We start from the raw sequence: 19539 nt of genomic DNA, 5'->3' as shown, positions 1-19539 counted from the left end.
GTCAGTTCACAACACACTTGGAAATTCAATTGATCGCAGTAATTTTTACAGCAAAAAAAAAAAAAACAGGCTTTTTCGTCCAATGGCAATCCAATTAAAGCCTGCTTTTTTTGTGGTAAAATGTACCTGCTTTCATGTGAAAACCAAGGGATCCAGAAACTTATTCCGAATCCCTGTGTTTTCGTGATCACGGCTGTAAAAAAACGGCACTTATCACTGATTTTGGTTTTCCTGCTTCCGGGCAGATGAAACATAATCCCCAATAATGCTGGCTATCAAGGATAAATCGATCAATTAGCTGTGGTAATTTACCGTGGCTAATTGAGTTCCCAAGTTGTGTTGTGCCGAAATGTTTTTATGTTCATTCACATAAACAAGTAGTTCATAAGTATAGAAATACATGGTGATTTGATTCCTGTTTTACAGCCCCAAATAAATGTTTGACTATTGTGCCTCATTACAACATAGAAAACTAATATTCTCTTTGAATTATTTTATGTTACAACCTTTAAAGTAAAATTTGCCAGATCTAATTTTAATGGTTTAATGTTTTGCTTCACCCAAAAATTCTATTGATAAATTTTGAATCTCTTCCAATCAGATGTGAACATTTACTTTCAATGACAATTCCACTATTTCAGTGTATCCATTTTGATTTGATAGTTTCATTTACTATTACGACCATTTTTTTCATGACTTTAAACCAATATTTTTTACTAGAATTTGGTTTCACAAAATAACTTTTTATGGTTTTATATACAGTATAGCTTGTCAGAACTTTACATAATGATGTCAATTGGAAAATCTATGCTGATCCTTTTAGAGCTTGATAAATATGTTCATGTATATAAAGAAAGCAGCATTTTATAAAAAACATGACTCAACACTCGAGTGGTTTGCATAATTGGGAATAAAGCTATTTGTTCTATTTTATTATTTTCTCTTTCATTATAAACTTCCAGTGTAAAACGCAAGCACATAATGAAAGTTGCTGCATATTTGGAACCTTTTCTAACATGCAATCAGGTGGGAATGACGGGTGGTCTTCAGGTTGCCGGGGAGCCGGGCTCCCGATGGTCACCATACCTGCGCCGGTATCCCGACCGCCGGCATACCAACATCTTTTCTCCCTCTTGGAGGTCCACGACCCCCCTGGAGGGAGAATAGATAGCATCGTGCCCGCAGCATGGCGAGCACAGCGAGCCCGCAAGGGGCTCATTTGCGCTCGCCCAGCTGACTGTATGCCGGCGGTCAGGATTCGGGCGCCGGTATGCTGGCTGCCGGGAGCCCGACCGCCGGCATCACATACTACACCCGGGAATGACTAATGCAGCTTTGTACAGTGACCACGGTGCTCAATAAATCCTATCACCTCCAGTTCCAACGCCGTTTTCATGTCCAGGACCAACTCAGATTATTTATGGTCAATGTAATAGGCAAAACATGGGCTGGTGGCTGTCAATCAGAAACTATGCGGACAAACAGAAGTGAATCCTGTCCCCCACCACACTACTGAACTTAAAGATGACACAAGTTACCTAATTTAATATTTCTTTCTAAATTTCTCAATAAGAAACTTCTGGCCTAGGGGTTCCTTGAAAAACATTCTACTGCTCTAGGGAACCGTGATTCAAAAAAGTTTGGGAACCACTGCTATAAGCAATCTGTAAAGGGTAAAACAAACCTACTTTAAACCTGCAATATTACCCTGCATTTGGACTTCACTTTGCTTATGAACTGTGGTCATTCAATATGTCTTCACGTATAACCACCAGTGTGTAACTACTGGTTGGCCAGGATGGCACTCACCAGGGGCGTCAGTTGACAAGGGGCACCAACCGGTTTAGTAAACCATTTTAGCCCTTGAGAGACTAGCAGCCACTGACACTGGGGAGGCATATCATACATTTCCCAGCCTTGCTATTTGCTCCATCTCCAAGCTCTGGTCCCTGTTCCAGAGCCTCCATGATGTTGTGGCCCAGAAGTGTAGTGAGCGCAACATCATGACACTGTGATGCAGTTGTTATGGAAGTTCTAGTGATTCAAGTCCTTCTCTTTGCCCAGGATGTGCAGATCCCTAGATACAGCCCTGATAACCCCCTTTCTCCTCTTACCTTGGACACACTTAGGTCGCAGCCAGAAACTGAGCGAACCCCTTGTAATTCAGCCGTTAGGATTACTTTATGTGGCTTCCCAGACTCATCCTTAGTGACAGACAGCTCATGTTGTGGTGGAGAAAGTAGGTCTTCCTCATCCAGCTCTGTAGTAGAGATCACCTCTATCAGGCCGGCTTTCACAGGCCTGCTATTAGTGTCTTTCGTTATGTGAATGGGGAGGGTGGGTTCTTCCTCTTTTCCGGTCACTGCTATGTTTTTTAATTGGTCCAGTAAAGGCCTGTCAGCAACTGAAAGGACAAAGGATACAAATGGTTTAAATGTGGTCGCGTATCTGTCTGTCGTTCTCTACACATAGACATAAAATTATCTTTCCAAAGTGCTCATCCTCTACTAGATTTCTGAAACACTCTGATCATGATCCTGGAATTACTTTTACACAATTACTGAAGCCCCAGAACATGACACAAACTGTTATTGCCTAGGTCACAGGAGTAGTTGGTCCCTAAAGATATACAATTTTTGGAAATACTGATGAAGACAAAGGGCTAGAAGCAATACCACGGGTATCAGCTAAAATAATCTGCTCAATACTAACTAATGTGGACACGTGGCGTTTGGGAGCCAGATGTTCACATCACTGTGAGGACAGTTTAGTAAAAGTTTGTTTACAGTGATTGCTGGGTATCGGTTATACACAAATCACATGAAACTGCCAGCACTATATATAACACATGGGCAGATGCAACAGAGAGATATGTACTAAGGTGGTTAATCAGTACAGATTACAGCTTCTGATAAAAAGAATCTGCAATCTGTTCTTTCGCATGCTGGGGACTGCCCAGCATGCAGAATGGCCTACCCAGCGGCTGTAGAGGGTTGTCCACAGGTGCCGCGACCGCAATTAAATTGCGGTCGCAGCACCTGTGGACAATCCTCTGCAGCCGCAGCTAGGCTGCATATGCAGGAGATCTACCGCCATTTTTTAGATCGGAGCAGCTGCGTGTGACGTCACGTAGCCGCCCCGAAAATGCAGAAGATTCATCTCCTGTTTGCAGGGAATGGCACATGCCCAGATAAGGGCAGAACAGAGCAAGGGCCTCTGTGCCATGCCACAAAGCCTCTGCACCTCTACTGGTGGTAGCAGCTCCACAACTGACAACAGTGGCTATATGTGGACACTACTGCAGGGTTGTAATACAAAATGCTTTCTTTCAATATGAATATTCAAATAGAAGCTCTCCTTCAAAAATATAGAAGTGTAGATACCTCCTTCTGTTTTTTTCTTTGTGTTTGTTGGCTTCTTCGGTCTCCCTTCAAGACGGTTTCTCATTTGCTGTAAGTTGCCCTTTAGTTTAAATGGAGCAATGTGGTAAGAGTGGCAAAGGGTGACTTTGTGCTGCTGTTCAATGTATTTCATAGCCAGTCGGATGAGCTGGTCCTGTTCTACCGGGTCACAGTCTGCTCTCTTCAGTATCTCTGGGCTATAGGCAATGTCGGCCACTAGCGGAAAAGCAGAGGAGTTTATAATGAGTGCAGTCGCCTGAATGACAATCTGCAAGCCTTTACCTACATAGACACTCATAGATGACAACGTAAAATAAATATCAGTGTGAGTACGCAGAAGGGCAGATTATACCTTTGACAACAATGTGATAGATAAAGGGCTACAGATTGGCTGGTAAGCAGGAGTACAACCAGCAAAGCTTAGTTGTATAGCTCTTGTACATACACAGTAGCCGGCCACACAAATGATAGACACTTTTACTGATCATCATCTCTGTTCTGTGTACAATGGATATTTGGTAATGTTTGGTTTCATTTACTTATGAAGGTGAAATCTTTAATATAAGGACATGCTAGATCGGAGGTAAGTGGATCCCTAACAGCTGTTTGGGTAGCGAACACAACAAAGGGGATGATTAAGACCTGATCGCTGCTGTGCGTTTTTTCCGGCGATCAGCAATAAACTGCGCATGCGTATGCACCGCAATGCGCATGCACGTCGGCCAACAACAGGCATCGCCGTTCAGCGACAGGATGGTGTGACAATTTCATTCACACGGGCGTTCGCAAGGTGATTGACAGGAAGAGGGCGTTTGTGGGTGGTAACTGACAGTTTACTGGAGTCTCAAGGGAAAACGCAGGCGTGTCCATGCGTTTTCGGGGAGGGTGCGTGACGTCAGCTCCAGCCCCGATCAGCCTGATGTGACCGCACTGTAGGAGTAAGTCCTGGGCTGCGCACAGACTGCACACAGTGGATTTTTGAGGCTCGGTGTACACATGCGATCGCACACTTGCACAGTGAATTTACACTCCCCCTGGAGGCGACGACTATCTCAACGCAGGACAGCAAAGTTAGCAGCCCAGCGATCAGGTCTGAATCACCTCCCAAGATCCATTGATTACTGTGGAGTGCAAATGACAATTATGGTGATGATGTCATGCGGCAGGATGTAATGGAGTCTGAGTTAGCTGGAAGTGCGGGATGCCGGCCAATCTCAGATTTAAAGGGACCAGCACTTACAAGGCATGGTTTTGCCTTGTAAATGATTGCCCCTTTTAAAAAATGCCAGATATTGGCCGGCATACTGCATCTCTGGCGATCTCAGACTCCATTACATCCCGCCGATGGTCTCAGATGATGACACATGTTGGAAGTGACTCTGAAAGAGATTTATTCCAAATAAGGCAGCGTGCACCAGATCACACAGTATGTGTACCTTACACAAGGCAGAACGGCCCATACAGACATTCCCATGGCAGGCTGCAGTGCACATGGTCACTATGATGGACTCACCAGTTCCTTCAGAAACCTCCTGGAATGTCCCAGCAACCAGAGGCACAGGATCTGCATCAGACTTGGGAGCTGGGACCCTTTTCCATTTACAGATGTTAATGAATAGCAATCTCTCCCCTGGATCCTGCAAATGTAGTTATATTCAATAATGACAATATGTAATATAATTATCTGGAGACAAAAATCATTAAATAAATACGTACAGTATATTCATAAAGCAAATACACTTCCCTACCCAGTCCTCGATCTCCTCACCTATGTCTATAGATGCAGTTCTGCTATATCCTCCTGTCTGTCCCAACACTACCCTGAAACTGAACATGTGTAAGCAACTCATCCCCTTCCCATTCACCTGCCCCTCACATCCCTCCCTTTCACTAGCCATAAGAACACAATCTGTCCATTGCTTAGTTGTCCTTGATTTTAGCGCTCTCTTTTAAACCCCACATTCATGCCCTCCTCTAGTCGCAATGTTCCCACTTTTGTAATACCCCCAGGATCAGAACCAAGACCCCCATCTGTTGACTGGACAACTCCATCTTATCTGGATTACCAAAACCTTCCACTTTCCACTGTAATCTATCCAAACTGATGCTGCATCTGCCTCACCTTTCAGCCTGGCCCTACACTTGCTCCATTTCGCCTACAAGGTCCAAATTGGACTCCGGAGGGATAAGTATAATATATGGGTGCAGTGTGGCCCCCCCATGGTCCCAGGGGCCCGTGTGCATCGCACACATTGCACCCATTATGGATATGCCTATATATATAAGCCACAGCCTAATCTCCTCCCTAAATCTCTAAATTCAGCTCACTCCACACTTCTGCCTGCCTACTTCACAGTACCCCCAATTCACATTATGACATAGTTTCCCCAGTTTTTATTATGCCACATTATAGTGCCCCCAGTTGACATTATGCAACGCTATAGTGCCTCCACTTCATATTGTGCCACAATACAGTGCCCCAGTTCATATTATTAAACATTATCATTCCCTCCAGTTCATTTTATAACACATTACAATGGGAACGTCCAGGGGCATACTTAAGGCCCGTACACACTGGTCGATATATCGGCCGTTCTCTTGAACGGCCGATATATCGCGGGACCGTCGGCCAGTGTGTACGGCCGATACGTCTGTGAACTCCGTCGTTCACAGACGTATCGCGTTGGCCGCGCAGCACAGCCGACGGCCAATATATCTACCGATATATTGGCGCGTCGCTGTGTGTGTACGGTTGCGGTCGGCCGACCGCCCGTACACATGCTGCGGCGGCCGGCGGTGATTGACAGCTGAACTGGGCGGGCGTGTGTACACGCCCGCCCAGTTCATGACGTCAGTCCCCGACGGATCGGGCAGTGTGTATGCACAGCACACTGCCCGATCCGTCCATAGATATATCTGCAGATATATCTATTAGTGTGTACCCACCTTAAGACGTATTGCAGACCACAAGGTAAACGTTTGTAAGGGCCCCTTTGTACCACTCAATGGTGAAAAAATAGGATTTTAATTACCGACCGGTAAATCCTTTTCTCGTAGTCCATAGGGGATACTGGGAATCCATTTAGTACCATGGGGTATAGACAGATCCACTAGGAGCCTTGGGCACTTTAAGAATTTGATAGTGTGCGCTGGCTCCTTCCTCTATGCCTCTCCTACCAGATTCAGTCTAGGAAACTGTGCCCGAGAAGACGGACATACTTTGAGAGAAGGACAGATCAGGACAGTGGTGAGATTACGAACCAGCACACACAGAACAAGAGGAAAGCCATGCTAACCAAACTTGAAACATGAACAGCAACAGCTGAACCAACCAGAATACTTAACTAAGTAACAGTGCAGGAAGAACGAAGCATCGGGCGGGCGACCAGTATTCCCTACGGACTACGAGAAATGGATTTACCAGTAGGTAATTAAAATCTTATTTTATCTTACGTCCTTGGGGATACTGGGAATCCATTTAGTACCATGGGAAAGTACCAAAGCTCCCAAACTGGGTGGGAGAGTGCTGAGGTTCCTGCAGAACTGATTGACCAAACTGAAGGTCCTCAGAGGCCAAAGTATCGAACTTGTAAAACTTTGCAAACGTGTTCGGACCTGACCAAGTAGCTGCTCAGTAGAGCTGTAATGCCGAGACACCCCGGGAGCCACCCAAAAAGAACCCAACGACTTAGTAGAGTCGGCCTGTACAGATTTTGGAACCGGCAATCCTGCTGTTAAATAAGCATGCTGGATAATGAGCCTGATCCAGCGTGCAATAGACTGCTTTGAAGCAAAACCCCAATTTTATTGGGATCATAAAGAACGAACAGCGAGTCTGATTTCTTGTGACGAGCTGTTCTCTTTCACCTTCAAAGCCCTCACAACATCCAAAGACTTTGAAGTAGCAGAGGTGTCCGTAAAAGCCGGAACCACAATAGGTTGGTTGATGTGAAACACGGACACCACTTTAGGAAGAAATTGTTGACGAGTTCTGAGTTCAGCTCTGTCCTCATGGAAAATTAAGTAGGGAGTCTTGTGAGACAATGCCCCTAGCTCAGACACACGTCTTGCTGAAGCCAAGGCCAACAGTGTGACGGTCTTCCATGTAAGGTACTTTACGTCAACCTCCTGTAATGGTTCAAACCAGTCCGATTGGAGGAACTGCAGCACCAAATTGAGATCCCAAGGTAGTGTGGGTGGCACGAAGGGAGGCTGGATGTGCAGAACACCTTTCAAGAATGTCTGGACCTCAGGGAGAGAAGCCAATTGTTTCCGAAAGTAAATAGACAAGGACGAAATCTGGACTTTAATGGAACCTAGGCGTAGGCTCACATCCACTATCGAATGCAGAAAAAGCAGGAGCCATCCCAGATGAAATTCCACCACAGAATATGGTTTGCTATCACACCAAGAGACATACTTCTTCCATATACGGTGGTAATGTTTAGACGTTACCCCCTTTCTGGCTTGGATCATAGTTCGAATGACCCTGTCAGGTACCCCTCTCCTGGCTAGAATCAGCCGTTCAACTTCCGTGCCATTAAACTTAGCCGCGGTAAGTGATAGATGAATGGGCCCTGTTGCAGAAGATCCTCGCGAAGAGGTAGAGGCCACGGATCTTCGATTAGCATCTCGAGAAGATCCACGTACCAAGCCCTTCGAGGCCAGTCCGGAGCAATGAGGATTGCTAGAACCTTTTCCCTTTTTATTCTCTTTAGAATTCTTGGGATCAGAGGAAGTGGAGGAAACACATATACCAGCTGGTAGACCCATGTAGTTGTCAGAGCGTCTACCGTCACTGCTTGTGGATCTCTCGACCTGGAACAATACCGCTTGAGCTTCTTGTTGAGTCGAGAAGCCATCATGTCGATCTGTGGATATCCCCACCGACGTGTCAACCACCGGAACACCTCCGGGTGGAGGCCCCACTCCCCCGGGTGCAGGTTGTGTCTGCTGAGGAAGTCTGCTTCCCAGTTGTCTACTCCTGGAATGAAGACCGCCAACAATGCCACGGCGTGTTTTTCCGCCCAGAGGAGAATTCTTTACAACTCTGACATTGCTGCTCTGCTTTTCATTCTGCCCTGTCGGTTTATGTATGTTACTGCCGTTACATTGTCCGACTGGACTTGAATGGCCTGATTCCGAAGTAGAGATGAGGCCTGCAGAAGGGCATTGTAGATTGCCCAGAGTTCCAAAATGTTTATTGGAAGGACAACTTCTCGGTCTTCCCGCTCTTTTTTTATACTGGCTGAGGTAATTTTGTGCCTAAAATTGAGTTAGCCCCCTTTTAAGTTTGTGTATGCCAGTGTGGGTACTGTGTACAGTGTACTGAGACTCAGTTTGCCCCCCTCAGAAGCGGTGGTCTGCACTGTGTACTGAGTCTGGAGACCCAGCCGCCCCATGTAGAAGCCATATGTCTCCGTACCCTCATGCCGCTATAATGGCCGGCGACCCACTAACTGGGATGCCGGCTTAGTACTCACCACTTTTCTTTCTTCTGGCTCTGTTAGCGGTGGCGGCGTGCTGCGGGAATGTACGCTCGCAGTGGTGGGGCTTGCAAATAGTTCCCACAGGAGCTAGTGTCCTGTCAGCGGGGAATGGGACCATTAACCCTTCAAGAGGTTGGGTCGTCCCCCCCCCCCCTAAGTCCCACGAAGCAGACAGGCTGGTGCCATTCAGTCCTGCCTGAAAATAACAAACAGATAAAATAAATGCAGAAAACTCCAGCGACGTGACCGGCTCGTCCGGGCAAATTTCTGTCTGGTAGGAGGGGCATAGAGGGAGGGGCCAGCGCACACTATCAAATTCTTAAAGTGCCCAAGGCTCCTAGTGGACCCATCTATACCCCATGGTACTAAATGGATTCCCAGTATCCCCAAGGACGTAAGAGAAATGTATATAGCACATGTAACTTTGACAGGGAAGATGGGCCACTCTCAGCTCTGGGCCCCATAGCAGCTGCACTCCCGGCACCTATGGCAGCTATGCCCTTGCCCACATGTGCTCCTTGCCAGAGCCGTAACTAGACTTTTTGGTGCCCTGTGCCAGAGAGAGAATTGCCCCCCCCCCCCCCATTTTTCCAATACGGACATAAGGCGCATGCCTCTCGGGAAAGGGACATGACAGGATTGATCCCAGAGAAAGCCCATGCTATGATGCCCCTTCCCACATAATGTATGTATGTATGTATGTATGTATGTATGTGTGTGTGTGTGTGTGTGTGTGTGTGTGTGTGTGTGTGTGTGTGTGTAACAGAAAATAAACAAGAGTGCTTCTTAGTGCAAATAATGTAGTATAGACACCACATGTGTGAAATGAGGTTATAAGTGAACCCGTACCATGTGATCAACCAAAAACAGCTTATCTCATACTCTTTTCTTTGTGATCCTCTCAGTGTTGCTGACACCACCAAGACTTTTTTTCATATATTTAATGAAGATCCAAAATACATAAAAACATTTAAAAAAAGCACACATAATCCTATTAAAGGTCAAGATAAATGTGGACCCATCTGTAGTGTAAAACAACAGTTTAGGAGCACTTCAAGACTGCTAGTAGTTGCTCATACATCAGTTAAAAAAGGTCTTTCACTTATCTGAGGGTTAGCATCCAGCCACAAATATCCAACGCGTTTTGTCCAGGTGGAGCAAGTCTCCTCACCTCCAGACCTCCTCAGGGGTGAGGACACTTGCTCCACCTGGACCTAGCTGTTTTACAGGGATATCTGAAAGGAGCATTCCTTTTAGTTTGTTAGCTTTAAGTCAAAAAAGGTATCTAAATGGTGTTTCTCAGGGGGTGCCTATTCTTATAACTTATTTTTTAAATACTTATTGTGCAAACATCTTGTATGCTAATGCTGAGGATATCATAGATATCATTGAGTACAACCAAGTAAAACTAAATTAAAATATATAGCAATTTATTTTGAACATTTTTAGCAATAAAACAATATAATCACAGCCTATTATGGCATATAAAGTTGCCCTAACGCAGGCAGATGGAGGTGATTTTTTTCATCTTCCCCATGTCGTTTCGAGCGTTCCGAATATTAGTCACACGTTCAAGCACCCGTACTTTCAGTGCTCTCGTAGTCATTCCTACCTACCTATAGTCACAAGGGCACTGCAAACAGTAGATCAACCCCACTGTTTTACAGTTCATGTAGTCTCTCAGAGTGACTGTCTTTCCATGTCTATTCGGTACTTTATTCGTCTTCCGGATGTACTGGCAAGCCTTGCAATCACCGCACGGGTAAGTACCCTTCAAGATGGGTGGTTTCCTTTGAGTTCTCTCAAAGTGACTTTGTACTAATGTATCTTTCAGATTCTTACTCCTGAGCCAGCTAATTTGAACTTCTGTACCCAAAGACTGTTTAAGATCTTGGTCTAGCCGTAAGATAGGTAAATGTTTGTTGATTATGGCTTTGACCTGTTTCCACTCCTGACAAAAGTCTCCAATAAACCTGATTTGTCCTGGATCTTCCTTCTCTTTCTGGTTAGGGAATACTAAAGTCTCCCTATTTGTCCTCTTGCCCTCTTGATAAGGTGGTTGCTATACCCTCTGTTCTTAAGTCTGGTACTGAGGTCTTCACATTGTTTTAGAAAAATCCTGTTACTTGAAAAATTTCTCCTGAGTCTCAGGAATTACCCTTTTGGGATATTAGCAATGGTTAGGGGTAAAGTGACAGCAGGTTTTATGGAGTACACTGTTCGTTGCAGTCATCTTTCTGGACAAATCAGTAATGAGTTCTCCATTCTTGTCTTTGGATATTCGGAGATCCAGAAAGGATATATTGTCTGAGCTCATCTCATATGTCAATCTTAGGTTCAGGGAGTTCTTATTAAGTAAGTTGATGAATCCATGGAATTCTTCTGCACTTCCATCCCATATGACGAATATATTATCTATATAGTGAAGCCATTGGGAGATGTGCATCGTGTACTCTTCTAGTTGTTCCAAGAAGACCACCTCTCTCTCCCACCACCCCAAGAACAGATTCGCGTAGGTAGGGGCACAAGTAGCCCCCATCGCTGTGCACCTTACCTAAAGATAATATTTGTTGTCAAATGTAAAGTAATTCTTATGTAGGATGAAATCCAGGAGATCAACCACAAAATCATTGAAGTCACTATGTTCCTCCATGTTTAGGAAATACTTGATGGCATGTAAACCATCTGTGTGTTCTATGGAGGGTGTAGTAGGTGTATGCCGGCGGCCGGGCTCCCGGCGGCCAGCATACCGGCGCCGGAATCCCGACCACTGGCATACCGACAGCTGGGCGAGTGCAAATGAGCCCCTTGCGGGCTCTCTGCGCTCGCCACGCTACGCTATCTATTCTCCCTCCAGGGGGGTCATGGACCCCCAAAAGGGAGAAAAAGTGTCGGTAAGCCGGGTGTCGGGATTCCGACACCTGTATACTGTGTGCCGGGATCCCGACAGCCGGCAAACTGAAGACCACCCCCTATGGATGTATATAGTGACTCCACGTCGAGAGATATCAGCCATTGGTTGTCCTCTAGCCTAATACCATGTAGTTTTTTTTAAGAACGTCAGTTGTATCTCCCAGATACGAAGGTAAACTGACAACATGTTTCCTTAGATGTAAATCCACGAAACTGCTTGCTTTCTCTGTCAAGCTTTCGATCCCTGAGACGATTGGTCTTCCAGGGGGATTTCTAGCATCCTTGTGTACTTTCGGAAGTACATAACATGTGGGGATCCTGGGGTTTAGGACAGTCAGAAATTCCGATTCTTGTTTGGTTATTGTTCCTTTATGTAGATTCTCCTCTATAAGCCTATTGTAGAGTGTGAGGAAACTCTCTGTCGTATTGAACATCAAAAGTCTGTAGCAGGAGGTATCCCCCAGTTGTCTTATTACTTCTCTCAAGTACATTTCATTTGGCGATAGTACCACTTTACCTCCTTTATCAGAGGGTTTTTATAATAACGTGGTCCCATCGCTGTATTTCCTCCAAGGCTTGCTTTTCTTCTTTGGAGATATTCATACAGATTCTATTACTTTTGGTGACATTTTCAAGTTTGTCAAAGTCGATCGCTACCATATCCAGAAAAATTTGTACTTGAGGACAAATATTGATTTGAGGAAAGAAGGTTGACTAACGCTTGCAGACTGGTCTTTGGTGTCTGTCCAAAAGGTATCTGGAGTTGCAGAATTCTCGGCTTGCTCTTCTAGATCTTGTAATACCCTCATGTCCTCCTGAGTCAAATCCATGGAGGTAAGCCCAGATGAAAGGTCAAAGAATCTCTTTTTTCTACTTGATTGGCAAAAAACTTCCTCAGGAGTAAGTTTCGACCAAATGGGTGGAGATCCTTCCCCCACCGAAATCTATTGAACCGTGAGGTTGGAGAGAAAGTCAGGCCTTTTTTCAGAATTGTTCTCTGAGTGGATGTTAACTCTGTATCCGTGAGGTTAATGATCCTCAGATCATCCACCCTATCATCAGAAACTAGTTCCTCTTCCTGCTTCGCGAGTACTGTCTTTGAGGCATGGGTGACTCTCATGTGGAGCGTTCTCTTCCTCTCCTTGGTCCCCTTGCCCCTCCTTGTTTTCCTCCTTTTGGGTACCCTGCCCTTGTTCTAAAAAACATGTGGAGGATGAAGATGAGGTGTGGAGGGTGTTGGACCACTCAATGCAGGGGAGGGGGATCTCCTACTCAGGCGGTAATCTCTACTATCTTCTTCTAGTTCTGATGACTCAAGGTCTGAGGACGAGTAATAATATTCTCTTGGGTTATGTGTTTGAGTTTTGGGAGGACGCTTCCACCTGAAGAAAGTGCCCGTGGCAAAGTCCCTTTTGTCACGGCTAAATTTATTACATTTCCTCTCAATGACCTCTTTCTCAAAAGTTTCAAGGTCCTTTTTATTCCTTTCAAAGCACTTCTGGAAATGATGGTCCTGTTCCCAATACTGCAATTTTTTGCCCAGTGAGCTAATTTCTCTTTCACACTCATCCAAAACAAATAGATTATGTTTGATCAAAATTGAAATGAGATCTTGAAAATTGATCAAAATTGAAATTAGATCTTGAGGGTAACATAAAAAAATCAAGTAGTTTTATTAAAAATATATATAATATCACATTGTCCTAGAGGTATAATAACCCCTATTACGGCCACACAATAAATGTAATTTACTTCACAATTTATAGACCTATATACCATAGGAAACCTTACCAATATTTTAGTTTGGAAGCACAAGTGTGGTTCTGGGGGAACCAATAACTCCTGTCCTTCCTTCATGTGCTGCTGTATAAACTTCTGGTAGCTCTCTGGACTATTCTCCACCATATCATCCAACATGCCCCAAAACTGATTGACCTGACTCAACAGCTCGTCTGGGGAGAGTTTGCGATCCATCTTGTTTTTGGGAACCTAAGGAACCTGCTAAATGGAAACATAGAGAAAGTAATATAACACGTAAAGTATATCACTTGGCTTGAATATTCGACAGAAAACCCAATACAGCTAAAACATACAGCGCATCCAGAAAGTATTCACAACGCTTCACTTTTTCCACATTTTGTTATGTTACAGCCTTATTCCACAATGGGATAAATTCATTTTTTCCCTCAAAATTCTACACACAATACCCCATAATGACAACGTGAAAAAAGTTTTTTTCAGATTTTTGTGAATTTATAAAAAATAAAAAACTAAGTAATCACATGTACATAAGTATTCACACCTTTTGCCATGAAGCTCAAAATTGAGCTCAGGTGCATCCTGTTTTCACTGATCATCCTGGAGATGTTCCTACAGCTTAATTGGAGTCCACCTGTGGTAAATTCAGTTGATTGGACATGATTTGGAAAGGCACACACCTGTCTATATAAGGTCCCACACTTGACAGTGCATGTCTGAGCACAAACCAAGCTGGCCGTCTGTCTAAACTGAGCGATCGGGGGAGAAGGGGCCTTGTCAGGGAGGTGACCAAGAACCCGATGGTCACTCTGTCAGAGCTACAGCATTACTCTGTGGAGAGAGGAGAACCTACCAGAAGGACAACCATCTCTGCAGCAATCCACCATCAGGCCTGTATGATAGAGTGGCCAGATGGAAGCCACTCCTTAGTAAAAAGCACATGGCAGCTCGCTTGGAGTTTGCCAAAATGCACCTGAAGGACTCTCAGACCATGAGAAACAAACTTCTCTGGTCTGATGAGACAAAGATTGAACTCTTTGGCGTGAATGACAGGCGTCATGTTTGGAGGAAACCAAGCACAGCTCATCAGCAGGCCAATACCATCCCTACAGTAAAGCATGGTGGTGGCAGCATCATGCTGTTGGGATGTTTTTCAGCGGCAGGAACTAGGAAACTAGTCAGGATAGAGGGAAAGATGAATGCAGCAATGTACAGAGATATCCTGGATGAAAACCAGCTCCAGAGCGCTCTTGACCTCAGACTGGGGCGATGGTTCATCTTTCAGCAGGACAACGACCCGAACTAGAGATGTGCGGCTGGCACTTTTCATGTTTTGTGTTTTGGTTCTAATTCCACTTTCGTGTTTTGGTTTTGGCTTGGTTTTGCCAAAACCACCCTTTCGTGTGTTGGTTTTGGTTTTGGATCTGGATGATTTTTGAAAAAAACATAAAAACAGCTAAAATCACAGAATTTGGGGGTAATTTTGCTCCTATGGTATTATTAACCTCAATAACATCCATTTCCACTAATTTTCAGTCTATTCTGAACACCTCACAATATTGTTTTTAGGCCTAAAAGTTGCACCGAGGTGGCTGTATGACTAAGCTATGCGACACAAGTGTGCGGAACAAACACCTGGCCCATCTAGGAGTGGCACTGCAGTTGCAGACAAGATGGCACTGTTCAAAAACTAGTCCCCAAACAGCACATGATGAGTGGCAGATTTAAAAAATAGGCCTCAAACAACACATGATGCAAAGAAGAAAAAGAGGTGCAATGAGGTAGCTGGATGACTAAGCTAAGCGACACAAGTGTGCGGCACAAACACCTGGCCCATCTAGGAGTGGCACTGCAGTGGCAGACAGGATGGCACTTAAAAAAACTAGTCCCCAAACAGCAAGATGCAAAGAAGAAAAAGAGGTGCAAGATGGAATTGTCCTTGGGCCCTCCCACCCACCCTTATGTTGTATAAAAAGGACATGCACACTTTAACAAACCAATCATTCCAGCAACAGGGTCTGCCACACGACTGTGGCTGAAATGACTGGTTTGTTTGGGCCCCCACCAAAAAAGAAGCAATCAATCTCTCCTTGCACAAACTGGATCTACAGAGGCAAGATGTCGACCTCATCCTCACCCTCTGACTCCTCACCCCTTTCACTGTGTACATCCTCCTACTCACAGAGTAATAATTCGTCCCCACTGGAATCCACCATCACAGGTCCCTGTGTACTTTCTGGAGGCAATTGCTGGTAAAAGTCTTCCCGGAGGAATTTATAATTCATTTTGATGAACATCATCTTCTCCACATTTAGTGGAAGTAACCTTCTACGACGATCGCTGACAAGGTTACCGGCTGCACTAAACACTCTTTCGGAGTACACACTGGAGCGGGGGCAACTTAGGCAAAATAAAACCTGTTTGTGCAAGGGCATCCAAATTGACTCTTTTTTCTGCCAGTATACATACGGACTGTCTGACATGCCTACTTGGATGCTGTCACTCATATAATCCTCCACCATTCTTTCAATGGTGACAGAATCATATGCAGTAACAGTAGATATGTCAGTAATCGTTGGCAGGTCCTTCAGTCCGGACCAGATGTCAGCTTTCGCTCCTGACTGCCCTGCATCACCGCCAGCGGGTGGGCTAGGAAATCTTATCCTTTCCTTGCAACCCCAGTCGCGGGAGAAATTGAAGGTCGAGCTGTTGACGGGCCACGTTCCGCTTGAGTTGACAATTTACTAACCAGCAGGTCTTTGCACCTCTGCACACTTGTGTCTGCTGGAAAGAGAGATACAACGTAGGCTTTAAACCTAGGATCGAGCACGGTGGCCAAAATGTAGTGCTCTGATTTCAACAGACTGACCACCCTTGAATCCTGGCAAAGAGAATGAAGGGCTCCATCCACAAGTCCCACATACTTTGCGGAATCGCTCCGTCTTAGCTCCTCCTTCAATTTATCCAGCTGCTTCTGCAAAAGCCTGATGAGGGGAATGACCTGACTCAAGCTGGCAGTGTCTGAACTGACTTCACATGTGGCAAGTTCGAAGGGTTTGAGAACCTTGCACAAGACGGAAATCCTTCTCCACTGCGCTTGAGTCAGGTGCATTCCCCCTCCTTTGCCTATATCGTAGGTGGATGTATAGGTTTGAATGGCCTTTTGCTGCTCCTCCATCCTCTGAAGCATATAGAGTGTTGAATTCCACCTCGTTACCACCTCTTGCTTCAGTTGATGGCAGGGCAGGTTCAGGAGTGTTTTGCTGGCGCTCCAGTCTTCGGCACGCGGTGGCAGAATGGCAAAAGTGGCCCGCAATTTTTCGGGCCACCGACAGCATCTCCTGCACACCCCTGTCATTTTAAAAAAAATTCTGCACCACCAAATTAATTGTATGTGCAAAACATGGGACATGCTGGAATTTGCCCAGATGTAATGCACGCAGAATATTGGTGGCGTTGTCCGATATCACAAATCCCCAGGAGAGTCCAATTGGGGTAAGCCATTCTGCAATGATGTTCCGCAGTTTCCGTAAGAGGTTGTCAGCTGTGTGCCTCTTACGGAAAGCGGTGATACATAGCGTAGCCTGCCTAGGAACGAGTTGGCGTTTGCGAGATGCTGCTACTGGTGCCGCTGCTGTTGTTGCTGTGGGAGGCCATACATCTACCCAGTGGGCTGTTACAGTCATATTATCCTTAGTCTGCCCTGTTCCACTTGTCCACATGTCCGTGGTTAAGTGGACACAACCGCATTTTGTAGGACACTGGTGACTCTTTTTCTGACGTCTGTGTACATTGTCGGTATCGCCTGCCTAGAGAAGTGGAGCCTAGATGGGATTTGATACCGGGGACACAGTACCTCAAACAATTCTGTAAGTCCCACCGAACTAATGGTGGACACCGGACGCACGTCTAACACCAACATAGCTGTCAAGGCCTCAGTTATCCACTTTGCAAAAGGATGACTGCTGTCATATTTCATCTTCCTCACAAAGGACTGTTGGACAGTCAATTGCTTGCTGGAAGTAGTACAAGTGGTCTTCCGACTTCCCCTCTGGGATGACGATCGACTCTCAGCAGCAACAACAGCAGCGGCAGCAACAGCAGGCGTACCACTCAAGGATCTCCGGAGGAATCCCGGTTAGGAGAGGACTCCTCAGTCTTGACAGTGACATGGCCTCCAGGACTACTGACGTTCCTGACTGAGGAGGAAGTTGACGTTGAGGGAGTTGGTGGTGTAGCTTGCAGGAGCTTGGATACAGGAGGAAGAAGGGATTTAGGTGTCAGTGAACTGCTTACGCTCTTACCCAAAGTTTCACAACTTGACACTGACTTATGATTAATGCACTGCAGGTGACGTATAAGGGAGGATGTTCCTAGGTGGTTAACATCCTTACCCCTACTTATTACAGATTGACAGAGGCAACAGATGGCTTGACACCTGTTGTCCGGATTTGTGGAGAAATAATTCCACACCGAAGAGGTGGCTTTTTTGGTAGTTTGCCCAGGCATCACAATGGGCTTCTTCATTCCACGGACAATAGGTGTCTCCCCCGGTGCCTGACTTAAACAAACCACATCACCATCAGAATCCTCATAGTCAACTGCCTCCTCAGCGCCAGCGACACCCATATCCTCATCCTGGTGTACTTCAACAATGACATCTTCAATTTCAATATCAGGAACTGGACTGTGGGTTCTCCTTCTAGCACTTGCAGGGGGTGTGCAAATGGTGGAAGGAGCCATCTCTTCCCGTCCAGTGTTGGGAAGGTCAAACATCGCAACCGCCGACACACTTGGACTCTCCTTGGGGATTTGTGATACCATCTCAGAACGCACAGTTCTTTTCTGTACTTTTTCCAGCTTAACTCTTTTAATTTTTCTAGCGGGAGGATGAGGGCTTCCATCGTCATGTGAAGCTGAACCACTAGCCATGAACATAGGCCAGGGCCTCAGCCGTTCCTTGCCACTCCATGTCGTAAATGGCATATTGGCAAGTTTACATTTCTTCTCAGATTATTTAAATTTCTTTTTTTGAGTCTTTTTACTGAACTTTGGCTTTTTGGATTTTACATACCATCTACTATCACATTGGGCATCGGCCTTGGCAGACGACGTTGATAGCATTTCATCGTCTATGTCATGGCTAGTGGCAGCAGCTTTAGCACTAGGCGGAAGTGGTTATTGATCTTTCCCTATTTTATCCTCCAAATTTTTGTTCTCCATTATTTTTTGGGAGTTATAATAGACAATATGCGGCATAGGAATGACTGGAATGACTGATGGCCAGGACACTACCACTGGTCTGATGCAGCACAACACAACAACACTGTAAGGGACTTGTGGTTGTTATTATTATCATACGGCAGCAGTGGACATATAGCAGCAGCGTTTACCACTGTGACTGCCTGGTCACTGGAATGACTGATGGCCAGGACACTACCAATGGTCTGATGCAGCACAACACAACAACACTGTAAGGGACTTGTTGTTGTTATTATAATACTGTAGCAGTGGACATATAGCAGCAGCGTATACCACTGTGACTGCCTCGTCACTGGAATGACTGATGGCCAGGAGACTACCACTGGTCTGATGCAGGACAACACAGCACCACTGAAAAGGACTTATACAGCTACACTGGATATATGGCAGCAGAGGACACCACCACTGTGACTGGTCACTGGACTGATGCTGCACAAGAGAGACACTACCCCTGGTCTGATGCAGGACAACACAGCACCACTGAAAAGGACTTATACAGCTACACTGGATATATGGCAGTAGAGGACACCACCACTATGACTGGTTACTGGACTGATGCTGCACAAGACACTACCCCTGGTCTGATGCAAGACAACACAGCAAAAATGCAAGGGACTTATACAGCAGCCAGCAGCACTGGGGACATATAGCAGCAGAGGACACCAACACTGTGACTGGCTGGACTGATGCAGCACAATACACTGACTACACTGGAC

At 45.5% G+C, this 19539-nt stretch overlaps 1 protein-coding gene across 2 annotated transcripts in view; it reads right to left on the bottom strand.

The window, feature by feature from the left end:
* The window catches only part of PIH1D2 (PIH1 domain containing 2), a 98966-nt gene that overhangs the window by 526 nt on the left and 78901 nt on the right, over positions 1-19539 (bottom strand). Inside the window, exons 2-5 of one of the 2 annotated variants that reach the window (XM_063943231.1) lie at positions 13595-13804; positions 4915-5038; positions 3384-3617; positions 2115-2404 (exon numbers count right to left, since the gene is read on the bottom strand). In XM_063943231.1, the coding sequence (XP_063799301.1) occupies positions 2115-2404; positions 3384-3617; positions 4915-5038; positions 13595-13777 (831 nt within the window). In that variant the 5' untranslated portion in view covers positions 13778-13804. The remainder of the gene's footprint in view (positions 1-2114; positions 2405-3383; positions 3618-4914; positions 5039-13594; positions 13805-19539) is intronic. The other variant, XM_063943232.1, reaches the window with a different exon arrangement.

This window comes from Pseudophryne corroboree, chromosome 10, assembly GCF_028390025.1.
Source record: "Pseudophryne corroboree isolate aPseCor3 chromosome 10, aPseCor3.hap2, whole genome shotgun sequence".
Lineage (NCBI taxonomy): Eukaryota > Metazoa > Chordata > Amphibia > Anura > Myobatrachidae > Pseudophryne > Pseudophryne corroboree.
This window is presented reverse-complemented; position numbering and strand designations above follow the sequence as displayed.